Source organism: Fringilla coelebs (assembly GCF_963513975.1).
Source record: "Fringilla coelebs genome assembly, chromosome: 13".
Lineage (NCBI taxonomy): Eukaryota > Metazoa > Chordata > Aves > Passeriformes > Fringillidae > Fringilla > Fringilla coelebs.
Genome location: NC_140039.1, coordinates 18,977,718 through 18,991,749, shown reverse-complemented (window position 1 = coordinate 18,991,749; position 14,032 = coordinate 18,977,718). Strand labels below are relative to the sequence as shown.

At 39.7% G+C, this 14,032-nt stretch overlaps 1 protein-coding gene across 1 annotated transcript in view; it reads left to right on the top strand.

Annotated features, from left to right (window-relative positions):
- The first annotated feature begins 598 nt into the window (after nucleotides 1-598).
- Nucleotides 599-14,032, top strand: part of SHQ1 (SHQ1, H/ACA ribonucleoprotein assembly factor) — a 37,975-nt gene continuing 24,541 nt past the window's right edge. Inside the window, exons 1-9 of the mRNA XM_084214233.1 lie at nucleotides 599-633; nucleotides 2,735-2,917; nucleotides 3,386-3,450; nucleotides 3,900-4,022; nucleotides 4,801-4,949; nucleotides 5,621-5,733; nucleotides 7,613-7,740; nucleotides 12,241-12,395; nucleotides 13,256-13,309. Of these exons, the coding sequence (XP_084070359.1) occupies nucleotides 2,775-2,917; nucleotides 3,386-3,450; nucleotides 3,900-4,022; nucleotides 4,801-4,949; nucleotides 5,621-5,733; nucleotides 7,613-7,740; nucleotides 12,241-12,395; nucleotides 13,256-13,309 (930 nt within the window). The 5' untranslated portion in view covers nucleotides 599-633; nucleotides 2,735-2,774. The remainder of the gene's footprint in view (nucleotides 634-2,734; nucleotides 2,918-3,385; nucleotides 3,451-3,899; nucleotides 4,023-4,800; nucleotides 4,950-5,620; nucleotides 5,734-7,612; nucleotides 7,741-12,240; nucleotides 12,396-13,255; nucleotides 13,310-14,032) is intronic.

The window sequence follows — 14,032 nt, the reverse complement described above, 5'->3', positions numbered from 1 at the left end:
TGATTGGGAATTCCTCCTCTGACAGTGCTCGTGGGGTCACTCTTGTGTTTACTCATCTTCTACCTTATCTGCAGCAAAGGAGAAGGCAGAGGAGTGTAAACATAACAGAAATAGCACATTTGTTCACAGGAATTAGTACTGGATAAATCAGTGGTGTCACAGAAAAGAAACAAACCATCTCCCCAACACACTCGAGTTCAATTTCCACACTTCTTTATGAAAAGCAGCTGCTGAAACAAAATATGTTCAGTCTGTGTGCGATGTTTTTCGCAATAGCAGGTAAGAATTCATTCTTTTCATTGGTCCAGGCAACGGATTATGATTTTCACCCTAAGTGACCTCGCTTTACACAGCCACACTGCCCACATCCGTACTGCCTGCTAATCACTCCCTTTCCAACAACTCCTGTTGTAAACTCCACCAAATTTACGGGCAGTAAGAATTAACAACAGATCTTTGAATTTCTGCACGTTTCCCGCAAAGGAGCAGAGCCCGCGGGGCGGGGCGGGAGGGCTGAGGGGCGGCCATGAGGGGAGCGCCCGCAACGGGGCCGGCCCGCCTGAGTGCGCATGCGCGGCTCCGCCCCGGTGCGGGCGGGCGCGGGAAGCGGCGGCGGGAGCGGCGCGGGGCTCCGTGAGTGACGCGGGCGGGCATGGCCGGGGCTCTTGCCGGCGGTATTCCCGGGATTCTCCCGCTGCCAGCCGCCTTCCCCGAGGGCTCTGTTCCCTTGCAGGGACCGCTGCTGCGTGGCTGAGGGAGGGTACGGCCGCAGGTCGGCGCGTGGCCCGGTGTGACGGCAGCGGCGGGAGGCTGTGTTCAGTTCTGGGCTCCTGAGTGCAGGAAGGACACGGAGAGGGTCCAGAGGAGGGAGCAAAGGTGTTGAGGGGTCTGGAGCATCTCTCTGATGGGGAGAGACTGCGGCAGCTGGGCCTGGTTAGGCTGGAGAAGGGAGAAATGAGATTAACGTACATAAATACCGCCAAGAGGTGTCAGAGCACGCGAGCAGACTCTGTTCAGGGCTGCCCAGCGGTAGGACGGGGAGCAACGCCCATAAAATAAAACACAAAAAGTTTCGCCTCAACGTGAGGAAGAACTTCGGCACGGCAAGTGGCAGAGCATTGAGCAGGCTGCCCGGGGAGCGTGGAGTCTCCCTCTTGAGGACATCCCAAGCCCAGCGGCGGTTCCTGTGTCACCTGCCCAGGCCCCCCAAGCCGAGCAATTCTGTGTTTGAACGCCGAGCCTCGCATGCTCCATCCCTGGCCCTGCCCTGCTCCCTCTGCCTTGCCCCAGCACACAGGAGAGGCTGGGAGGTGTGATTATTTGGGATACCTGCGGTCTGTGTGTTGTGTCCCAGTGGTTCCTCAGCTGTGAGATATCAGGGGTTTGTGTAGCACACCCCCAAGAGGGGTTTGGGGTGATTCATTTGGGCCGGGGATGTTCCAAGTGCAGCAGGAACGCAGGGCAGGGAGAACTGGGCTTGGCTTTGGGGCTGCTGTTTATTTATGGACTGCTGACTGGGGAAAATAAAAATGCACACTGGCAAGTCATCCCTGAAGAGTACCAATGAGCTATTGGGGTTTTGGTACCTCTTAGCAGTGCTTGTGGTCATGAGAGAAGAAGAAAATCCACAAGAAAGTGCATCTGGTGTACAGGTGTAGGTGTTTTACAGGCCAGGTGTTTCCTATTTAGATACAATTCCATAAAACACCTGGCAGCTTCTCAGCCTGGAATGGGTGGAAATGTTAACCCTGGAATCAGGTGATATGCTAAAATGGGAACTTTTAATATTTTTTAATACATGCTAAATAAGGCTAATTACCCATATGAGGAAAAGGATGCTCTGTTAATTTAGCCTTGTTAATTGCTAATGATTTCTGGCTGTTCATAGAATTGTCAGAATGGGGATATGTTTAGTAAAGGTAACTGAAAGTGACCGAAAAGTAGTTATTTCCCAAATAATAGTTCTGTTCTGGTTTTATTTGTTTAAAGATTTAAAATAGTTTTGGTTTAAAAAGCTAATTTTCAAAACTTTCTGACATTTTGTAAACACACCTTTCAAAACAAACAAGCAAACAAAAGAAATCCCCAAACAGTCCATAACTGGGTTCTAAATTAAGCCTGAGATGAGAAGCTATTGAAAGGTCAGACAGTTGTATATTAGGCAAATAACACTATATAAATTCCTTTTCTTGTGCTAATATGTACATATGCCAGTGTATATACATACATATGGTTCTGAGGGATTTTACCTAAACTGCCCTTAAATCTGTTGCTCACATTCTGGCTAATATGTGTGTGAATTACAAAACACAGCTCTATTTTTTGGAAGTATTACTTGTTTTTAGGATTTTTTTTAATAGTGGTTTGTGTTCAGTTCGCTAGGGAACTGTAAAGGTCTAAGATCTGCTATGTGTGAAATTATAAATAGCAGTTATGAAAAGCTGGCAAGTTTTGGGACTGAATTTTAATGTGGTTTTTCTGTGGCATGTAACAGGTGCTTTCCTGTATTCCAGCTCTGTGTTCAGTTGTTTCATTAAGGTGCAGAGAGGTGGTTCCTTCATGTTTTTGATAACACTTTTATGCTGTTGATGTTGTCATCAGTGTTTTCTTCTTGAGCACATGGATGATAATTAATGTGGGAATCTGAAATGTTCTTACAGAATTTTGGAGACACCACTTGCTCTCACAAATTGGAAACCACAGTAATCCTTTTCTTCTTTTCCTCTTTCTACAGAGCCACACAAGCAGTGTTTGCTTTTCCTGCTGGATTCATCATGATAACTCCAGCTTTTGAACTGACCCAGGACCCGGATTTCCTTACAGTAAAAATCAGAGTGCCTTATGCCAGAGCTTCAGAGTTTGACATTTACTTTGAAGGGGAAGATTTCAAATTTTATGCTAAGCCATACTTTCTCAGGCAAGTAGTGGACAAAGTTTTCTAAAGTTGATCTTCCTAGTAGGAAATGAACTTAATTTTCATCCCTTCAGGATGGTCTTCATCTACAGCTTTTATTGTGTTGGCTACCGACAGCTCAGTTCATACAAAGATTTGTTTTTTTGGTTTTTTTTTTGATCTGGCCTCTTTGTTCTTAGGCATTAAATCATGTTAAAGGGAGTTGAAAGAAATACTTTTCTAAATTTACTGTACAATGGCTTTATAATTGTAAATGGCCAGACAACTCTCTGGGTGTAGATTTTGTAGAGTGTGTCTTTTGCTGGGAGGAATCCAGGGGGATTGAACTGCATGGATTGCATTACTGTGAAGAGGAGCGTAGCTAAGTCCTTTGTGCTGCTTTTGGAATGTGCCTTACATTTTTATAGGCTGAGACATTAACTTGCAGAATTAGTCAGGCTTTCAGTGAGGCATCTCATTTTTTGCCTGCAGATTGACACTTCCTGGAAGAATTGTAGAGGATGGCAGAGAAAAAGCATCTTACAATACAGATGAAGGTATTGGTATCTGTGTCAAAAAATGTTGCTATTTCCAGTAATTTATGCTTTAAAACAAAACAAAAAAAAAGGGATAAAGCAATAAATTTGTTGCTTGCAGAACCTTTATTACATGACTTAAGACAATAATCATATTGTTGAATGTAGCTTGTCTGGATTGTTTGGTGTAAGGATTAAAAATTAAATAAAGCTTGCTTTCTTCTGTTGGTTTGTGTTTATACAATGTAAGTCAGGAGACTTCAAGTAGTTAAATATTCTCTTTCATATTTTATCATTAAAATCCTGAATTGTTTTGAAATAAGGTTAAAAACATGCACAGGGATTAATGAAAAATAAAATGTTGCTTGCATGTGTCCTACTTCCTCTGAGCCTTTCTCATAGAGGAAGAATGCACATTTGCCTGTCTCAGATATTTTAATGCAATAATTATATTTCTACTTTTTTTTAAGGTACTTTTACAATTCAGTTGCCCAAGGAGGTTCCTGGCCAGTATTTTGAGGGACTGGACATGCTGACATCTCTTTTGGCACCAAAGAAATCAAGATCAGCAAAACCTTTGGTAGAAGAGATGGGTATGACAAAATCAATCTTATTTATACAAGATGATACATGTGTGTAATGAAACAGTTATTGATCTATAGAGGGATACATGTTGAAAAGTACAATATTTTTATTATTGACTAGTCCAAGATACCAGAAGGGTGTGAATAAATAAAGGTATAGATAAGAGCAAAAATAAATATGCTGCAGATCATATACATATCAACTTTAGGAGTTTAGTTATGTTTAAATCTTTCCAAAATATGCCTAAAATGTGCTTTAAAAAATGCTAATACTCTGTAGGGCTTTGTACCCCTCTAGTGGCTGTAGAACACACACACACACACACGTTTAGTCTTCTGCTTTCTACCAACTACAACTGGACTATTAGCTCAAGTGAGAAGTTAATTAAAACCACAAGTTCTACTGCATGTCTTCCTTAGCATCAGTATTTAACAGGCAAAGCTGTTTGGCTGTCTCTGATTTTTTAATTCCTGCTGTAAATGATTGATAACATCACTCAGGTTCTGTCAGGGTTTCCCTGGGATCACATGCTGATCTTCAGTGGAAGATGTATTTCAGTCTGAGGGAGTGCTTTTAAAATTTAGTGTTCCTGATGGTCATTTTTGAAAGTTGGGGAGTTTGAAGCAGGACCTGTGGGTTACACGTTTGTATGACTTAGTGTTGAGTGAGATTTCTTAAAAGATGCAGCAAAATAAGAGAGGCAAACACCAGTAGCACAGTAAACCTTTCAAGGAAGCAGCATGTATTTTTCTATGTAATAAGTTTCTTTTTCTGACCATGCCATAGATACAGCTGCCTCTGCTGAGCTGTCTGAAGAGAATGAAGAAGAATTTGACTGGGAAATGGAACAGATTCCTTATGAAGAAAGCCCTCCACCCCTGCAGCACCCCTATGGATTTGGGAATTTGCGCTCAGGGGTGTTCCAGAGGCTGCAGGTGGGTGCATTTTGTCTTCTCCTAGAAGTTCTGGGTAACTTGCTGTGTAGGCTTCCTTGCTCACAAGACAAGAACTTTGGAAAAGTGCAACTCAGTTATGTAATTCTAACTTACTGTTATATGAATTATAGTATTCACAGGGTTTGGAGCAGGATTGCTGTTTATTAATAAAGTATTTACTTTGTTTGGACATGCATGCTGCTTTATTACCATGAAATTTGTGAAGAAATTTCCCATCAGTAAATGGGATGGGAAATAGCAACCTAATGATGTTTAAAAGGGCACTGCAATTGCCTACTAATTAATGTACAGCCACTTCAGAGAGTGAGAGTATTCTCAAAAGTCACAAATGGTATGTGATTCTTATCTTGTCTTTGTTGGGGTTGTGTGCTTTTGTTTAACATTGCAAATTTATCATAATGTAAAATAACCTCCCTGCCTTATGATAAAATGGCCTGAATAGACTTGATAAATCATGAGTTCTAAGGAGCTTCAAATAATTGCATTTCCTTGGAATTTTGATGTTTCATTTGCGTAGTGGAGCTTGAATTTGGAGATTGGAGCTTTTCTAGGGATTTCAGTGCTGATAAGCATCTTTCTTAAATTCTTCCTGAATAAATCTTTTGTGCCACACCAGAGGCTTGGTTCTGCAATTTTGTTGCCATTTGCAGGATGAGCTCAGTGATGTTATTGACATTAAAGATCCAGACCAAACTCCTGCAGAGGAACGTAGGAGGAGACGTTTGGCAGCTGAGGCTGAAAAGTTTGAGCCTGATCATTACCTGTGAGTACTGTTTAACTTCACTTGGCCAGGTACTTCTGAAACACATTCCCTTCTCACAAATTACTGGGTTTAAGATCACTTTTGGAAAGAAAAGCATTACTTTTGGTCTGGTTTTGTCTCATCAGAGCATGCCTTAGTGGGTATTTTTAGTATGACACTGACACAAAACACTGCTCATTTGTTTTGGGGTTACCCAACTCTTTAATTAGTCTGTGTTTAAGAGGGGCTGCTGTCAGCTGTTGCAGAACCTTGCTTCATACTTCACCTCTTCAGCAGCTGAGCAGCCCCTCCCTGCTGGCATCTTGGGCTGACAAAATGAGAACTTTGTTTTCACCTTGTGAAAGAAGCATTAATAAGCCATGCTTGTCTAGGAGGGGAGAATTTGAGTTTTGAAGCTATGAAATTTTGTCTTGCCTACTTTGTTTTTTGCCTTCATCGTGTGAAACTTGTTTTACAGCAGAATGAAGAAAATGTCCAAACCAAAACTTTGTGTTTCTTTTATGCTTCATTTCATGTAGTGAGGTGAAGATGATTCTTTGTGCCTTTCAGGTTGGAGTATTTCAGGTCAAGTTAGGTTCAGATAAGTAAAGTAAATTAAAGCCATGAGACTTATTAATAAATTGATTCCTGCAAGATGGATCTGGTGGGAGAAGAGGATAGTCCCCAGTGGGGAGAATTAGTACTGTGATGTGTTTTGTGGGGACAAGAGGGTTTAACCCATTTTGGGTTGTTTCAGAAGGTAACTTTGCAAACCTGGAATTTTTCCGCAGTTGGATATTTCAGAGGCATCCTTTCGTCTTCCTATAACACACAAAAAACAGAAGAGCTTTCTTGAACTACATTTCACTAGAACTGAAGTCGTTCCTAACCTCTAATAGGATGCAAATTGCAGTAATTTCAGGTTTCAACTTTAGACTCTCTGTTCTGGCCTGGTAGAGCTACACCATTTAGTTTAATGGCTGTTTCTTGGTTGTTTCAGAACAGATGATACCAGTCTTTCTTCAGCAAAAATTGTTTTCCTGAGGAGAACAGAAGCTCTGGTAGAAATGGGGGCAAACAACTGTTCTGGTGGCCTTGAGGAAAGTGTACCCTGGCTGATAAGTTGCTTTGACATTGAAGGGAGGCAACAAAAAAATCTGTCAGTGTGACAGGGAAGCAGATTGCATTCTCTGTTCAGGTTTTGTGTGGGGATGAAGAAGGTATTGAGAAATTTCCTGTGGTTTTTTTTTTAATTCTTAGTATTTATACCATTGTTTAGCTTGAAGCAAAATTTCAGATGGTAATAGGAGGCTTAGAACTTGAATCCTTTAGGATAAATCCTCCCAGAATTACTAGATTGAGATTTTTACCACAGTGGATTTGTGCTGAGATGGAGGTGATCTCTCCTCCAGAATTCATGTACAACTCTTCTTTTTCCATCTTGCTGCTGTGTGTCCTTGTTAAAGTCCATCCCCATCCCTGCTTTACCTTTAGTCTTCACCTGGATGACTTCTTCCCAAAAAATTCCCTGGTTCTTAAGTGGGAGAGCTACCCAACAAAATTATTTGTCTGAGAAGCCTTTGAAGTGTTTTCCTTTAGCTGCATTCAGAACAAATCAGGTTGGTTCAGCTTCATGTGATGCTGCAAGCTCATTAATTCCCTGGGCTTCTGGGTGGCTCTGGAAAGGTGGAGGAGGTAAGGAAGGAATACTGAAACATAGGAGAATATTGTGGTTATTTGGATAATTATTATTTTCTGCTTTAAAGTCAAAGAACATATTCCTAACATGGAAAATAACCTGAAGCCAAGTGAGATGTATTCTATGGATGTGTTAATATGTACCCACATATAATATGAATTGAAATAAATAGCATATGAAAGTTCTTTTTATTTTCCCTAGAGCTGATTTTTTTGAAGATGAAGCTATTAAGCATCTTTTAAAGTACAAACCCTGGTGGATTGATGCTCACAGAAAGATGACAGCCTTGCAGAGAGAAAGTCATCAGGAACATGACAGTCCTGCATTTGGTGAGAATATACATACATATGTGTATATAAGTACACACATATAAAAATATATATATACACACATCAGTTGCTTGAATGATAATTGTTGTGGTGCCATGTTACAGCTTATTGTTCTTAAAGCAAATTTATTGCTCTATTACATTTAATATTTATTACTTTATTACATTACTTTATGGGTCTCAAACCTTTTTATAAAGAAAACTCTTTGTGTCCATTTAGAAACCTAAAGGGATGTTTCCAGGGTGAGTAGGTGACCTTGTGGGAGCACTGCTAACAGACAACTGAGGCTGCTTCCCTGCACACAGTGATTACAGAGAGCACTGCAAGTTACTATTGTGCATTTTCTTTTATTGTTCTTTGTTCATTTCCTATGTTGTATGAAAATCTGATATTCCTAAAGCAGATGCTGATAATCCCTTCACCAGGGGTTCTCAGTGCACTGATAATACCTGCACCTTCCTCATTTTCTCTGGGAGAAAAATAGAATTTGGATAGATGTTGTGTATTTTACTGTGAATGTAATCTGATCTTCATTCCTGGTGTCTTTTCAGCCTCTGAAATTGTTAATTATGTCCATCATAAACACTTGATTTGAAAAGCAGTGGACAAAGGTACAAGAGGCTTGAGAATACAATAATGAGGGCTTCCTTTGTTTGTTTTTATCCATTCACTCCTTCGTAAATGAAACACTACTCCTGTTGCTTGGCTTAAGGAATATAATTAAAATGAAGAGCTGCTGCATGATTTTATTGATAAGGAATGTTTCTCCAAATTGGGGTACTGAGGAAAAACATGTCTGTTGTTGGGTTTTAGGGTCAAAACCAGAAAAACTCCTCAAAAGTCTGGCAAGCCTGCTAATGGAAATTACATGGAAAAGGGACTTTATAAAGGATCATCTTTGCTCCGGACCATGTGTAATAACAGATATCTATTTAAAAAGAATGATAAAAAAAAAAAAATCTCACCCTCATGGGGCTGAGTGGAGGTGTTAATACTGTTTTGTGAATCTTGAGGAAATTTAAGTAACAAAAGAGGCAATCTGGAGTTTGGGTGATGTCAATGCCAACAGACTCACCCTTTTCCTTGGAGAAACCTCAGTTTTGGTGACATTTGTGGTGTTTGAATAAGTGACTGAAATCAGTGGAGGTTCCTAACCCTGAATGAGCTGTGGTGAAGGAAACCACCATGAGAGGGAGTGCAGGTTCTACTTGAAGGTCTCCTGTGAGTGGCAATGCAGAAGGGCAGGAGGTGGCTCCAGGCTGTTCCACCTGGGATCTGACCATCAGCAGGATGTGTCCCCTGGGTTTGTATTGCTGTACCCAGACAATGAAATGGTGCAGTTAATCAACAATTCTGTCTGTCCTGTGGGAAGGAAGGATTTGTTTTTGAATAAAGACATGTTGCTCCTCAGGCTAAATGTAAAAGTGAGTTTATGGTGGGAAAGAGACATAAAAATTAGCAGATTCTTTAAAAATTTATTTTCTTTTTCAGAAGCACTGAATAAAGAGAATTATTTTTTTCTTCCTTTTCCTGACTTACATTGATGTCTTTTCACTTGTTATCTTTATTGGTTTCTTGGAACTAAATTCTTGATTACTTTTGTCTTTATAATGTCTTTGGCTGCAAGAAGTAATTAGAAGTACAGATGGCCTTTTTTATTTTTTGCATGACATTGCAATTAACTGAAGATTTTCTTTGGTTGATTACTGCTCTTATATTTATCCCTGGTTATTTTCTCTTTGTTTTTACATCATCAGGTTCTTCTAATGTCTCATTACCAAATTTTTTTTCTCTTTTTGGTTCATCTCTTCTCATTAACATTTAAAGTTTTCATCTCTCTCTTCTGTCCTTACTTTGAATCTATTTTTATTTGACCTTTTTACTTTTTCTCCAGCTTGTGTGCATGGTTTGTGTATTTTGCCTTTTTAAAATTTTTCCTTGTTCCAAGTGTCTTTTCTTTTTGTCCTTTTTGTACATCTTACTGTGCATTCCCTTTTTCACGCTTACAATGTCTCATTCAAGTCAAGTAATACTCCATAAAGCCTTATTAATTACACAGCTTTTCCCACGAGGGGATAACATTTTTGGAAAGCTTCCTTGCTGCTGCTGAAGTTTACATTAGTGTCTTGCTTCTACAGATTCCAGATGAAAGGGTTTGTATTTTCTAACAGTCACTTTCAGCTTGGTTAAGAGTTCATTTTTATTCTACTTCCAATTGCACTACTGTAAAAAACTCCTCTTTAGGCAACACAATAATCTTCAAAGGCTCAGGCTGACATATGTATTTAATCTAACATTTATATGCTCCAAGGATATCTTATTTTGTTCTGGGTAACCTCTCATGCTTACAGTGGCTGTTCTCTTTCTTATTTCTTTATAGAAAGAGAAGCAATTTCCTCTCAAAGTTCCACCTTTCAGTAAGGCTTGGCTCAAATATATGCCATTACTGGTGGATTCATAAGTTTAAGATGGATTGCTTTTCTTTTTTATCAAATTTCTGTCTACCTGCTTTGCTCTGTTTTCAGGGCTTTGCATCTTGTGTTCCTTCCTGGCTCTGCTCTTTTACAGAGCAGTTTTTGTTATGAGAGGAAATTCTGCTTTTTATTCATGCAAAACTCCTAATGATTAGGCTCCCCTGTAAAGTATCTCAGGTTTTAAAAGGCAAGAAAAATATCAATAACTAACTTCATTCTGACTAACCTGCTCTCTGCTACATTCTTCTCCTTCATCTGATGTTCTTGATTCCTTAACCTACAGGGTTAAAGGCACACATTTAAAAACCTTGAAATTGTAACATAATATTTCAGTTTAAAGAAAAAAAAATGAGGGGTCAGTTCTGCTCAGTTCTTTCCCTTTGGGAGAGCTGTGGGATTCAAGACTTGGCTTGACAGGATCATAAACTGAGGCTCTGCTCTCACCAGCAGATTATCAGAGGTGCTGCCTGAGCTGTACTTTCCTGACTGACCACTGAGTCAGCTCTCTGTGTGGGTCCAGCACATTTTATCTAAGTGCCCCTAACACATTTAGAGCTGGAAGTGTCATAGTAGTCTGGAGATACAGATCTCCCAGTGATTTAAGTGGTGTTATCACAGTGTAAAATAGCAGTAGGGCTGTAACAAAACACCCTCTGGCTGTCAGACCTCATCCTCCCCTCAGAGATTAAACTCTGCTTCACTGACACTGCTACTGGAGGACAATTTGAAGTATCTTCTTTTTTAACATGAGGAATGGCCAGCTTAAAACAAGTAAAAGAGGTGATTAAAATGTAAAGGTTATGTCTGCAGTCTCATCTGTCAGTAACTTGTGAGATGAATGTCTGACTCCTTTAGATGTGGGTATAGTAACACACATTTGTATTCTGGCATGGTTTTGCCACTGGCAAATACACAAAACAATTTTAAATCAAAGTTACAAAAATCTTGACAATTTAGTTTACTTGATAAGTAGCAGCAAGTGCTGCTTTGCATCAGATTAATACTGATTGTGGTACAGATTGTTAGCTAAAACTTGGCAGTGTAAGTGTACAAAAGTGTACAGGCTTAGTACAGCAGAAATGTAATTACAATTTTAATTGTTCTGATAATTTCACACCATGTACTTGGAAGTACAGGGAAAACAAAGTAGGTGGTGGTTTGGACATGTTAATAATGAGTTTCAGGCTTGGATAATTAATTTTAAAAAACTTCAGGCAATTGGTATAACTTTTTTTTCAGCATTGAAGTATTTTCTCAGAGAAAGATATTTTATTTAGAACACCTGGCACTTTGCAGCAACTTAAGGACCATCTTGTAACATTTACCTTTGGGAATTGGGTAGTCTACATCTTGTTTGCTGTTATGTAATAGACCTGGAGTTTCTGTGTGTATGGTCCAGTTGCAGATGTTTTGATGCTTCAGAGTTTGAATTTTAAAGGAAGAAAACTTTACTGCTATCTTTCATTAATTTCATTGGGAGTTTCTTTGGTGTTTAAAAGTGTAGTTCATGTTTACACTGAAGAATCAACTTACAAAGAAATTTACTGGTAGAATAGAGATAAATCATCTATAGTTGTGATTCTAGGGATGATACTGACCTGCTTAGCATGAACAGAAACAACAGAGTTAGAACTGCCATACTCTTTCTAAATTGTCACTTGCCTCTGGATTTTTGTCCCATACATGTGGGCTTAAGATCCTCATTTTACTTGGATCCTGATTGTGCATTTATCCCTGTGTAAGATATCCAGGCATTCACAGAAACCCTTGGCACCTGGAGGGGTTCAAAATCATCAGTGTGTACATGCAGTGCTGTGCTGGAGCTTGACATTGAAATGAATGTACCAGAGCTTAATGAAAGTTAAGAAGGAAAGTGAGAGTGATTTAGGCTTTTTCTTGAGTGATGGGTGACTTGTGATTCGTTATCTGCTCCTTTTTAAAGACACTGTTGAGGTAGTATTACCACCTATTAAAGTGAATGTGCCAGCTTTAAATTCGTAATCAATTATCCTTTTACTTTTTATAGTTGTCTTCTCTGAGGAAGAGAGAGAGCAGATGAGGAAGTTCACAAATAAATCTTATCTTCTGGATAAAAGGAGCCGTCGCCACGTATATCTTGGATTAATTGATATTCTTCTGGCATATTGCTACGAGATCCGTGTCAATGAAGGGGACAAGAATGTAAGTTAATAAAAGTAAAAAATACAACGTGTTTTAGGAACCTAGTGCTGGACCCTGTACTGCCATTTAGGGAACATACCTTTTAACATAACTTATTCCCAGGCAAAATGTCCAGAACTGCTGGTTCACCAGAATAATCTGGGATTGTGGTTGTGTTGCATGTTAGAGCTGCACAGAATTGCAAATCTGCCAGGGCCATAGCTGTGCAATTCTTTATTGGTTTTGCAGTAACTGTATGGTATGTGTGGAAAACACACTGGGGTTTTTTCTCCTTTCCCCCCTGCCCTTTTTTTTTATTCCTATTTAATAGGAAAACCAAGACATTCAGGCCACACAAATCTTTACTAGGGCCAGGATTATAGATCAAGGCTTTCTGGCTTTTTGCCCCAATCATCCCACTGGACCACACTTCCACTCAAATGCTATGAATCTGTCACACATTAAGAATAATGACATTTTACATGTACTGCTGGCTTCAGGACCCTCTCTGCAAGCCAAAAGGCTTGAGCTGTTTTCATGAAACAAGGCATTTGAGCTTGGCTTTTGTTGATTCAAGTTTCTGTTGCTTTGTGCAAAGGGACAGAATTCCATTAAAATATCATTTCTCTGTGTATTGCTGTTATATTTTAAAGATTTTGTGCATAGGCTGGATCATCCTACTATGGGAAGCAACTCAGTTATTCAACATCTGCATTGCAATATAATTTTTAATGCTGTCCTGTGGCCATTTCAATGCACATAATGTAATTACTGCTTCTTATTCACAAAGGTTCTTAAATTGCTGCCAGAATGTTATCTTATAGTTTGCCAGCAGTGTTGGACTAGATAATACTTGTTTTACTGTCTTCTCTTAAAATCAGGTTGAATCATCTTGGAACATCAGGAAACTGAGTGCAACATTTTGCTGGCTGGAGGTAAAGTTAAAGTCAAGTTTTGTGTTGTGTTTTTGCTGGGTTACTTGGGGTTTTTTTGGTGTTTTGTGTTGTTTCTGTGCCAAGTTTGCTCTTTCAGTATTGAAGATTAATTAATTGTATATCCTGTTTTTAATGGTACCAGAAATTGATTTCTGGGCTCCAGGAGTGATTTGGCATGTATTGCTTTACCTGCCCCGTCTTTTCAGCCTTACTCTTGGAATAATAAAGGTTGGAAAAGACCTTATAAATCCTCAGGTCCAACCATTACCAGCACAATCACCATGTTCACCATTAAACCATGTCCAAGTGCCACTCCCTGCTGGAGTTGCTGCTCATCCTTTGGAACCAGCAGAGATCAGAGGAAACCCTGAATTCCATCTCTCCACATTCAGGTTGTTCGCTGAAAGCACCCAGGCCTGTGCAAAGAAACTGTTACAGAGCTGCAGGTGGAAAGGACTGGACCTGGCCTGAAATCATTAATTCTTAAAATGCAGGAAGGTGGAAAGGCCTGTCCCAGCTCTGAGTCTGCTGAGCCAAGTCTCACTTTGCAGGATCAAAACTGAAACTGGACAGGATTTTTGGGTTCAGTCCTTCAATCTTTTCCACTAGTGTTGAATGTTATATTCAGTTATAACTTGTCTTATGACAACAGGTTTTATTTTGAGTTCTGCAGTAGCAGGTTACAAAGGAGTGCAGTAAAAATGCCCTGTCTTAATTCACTTT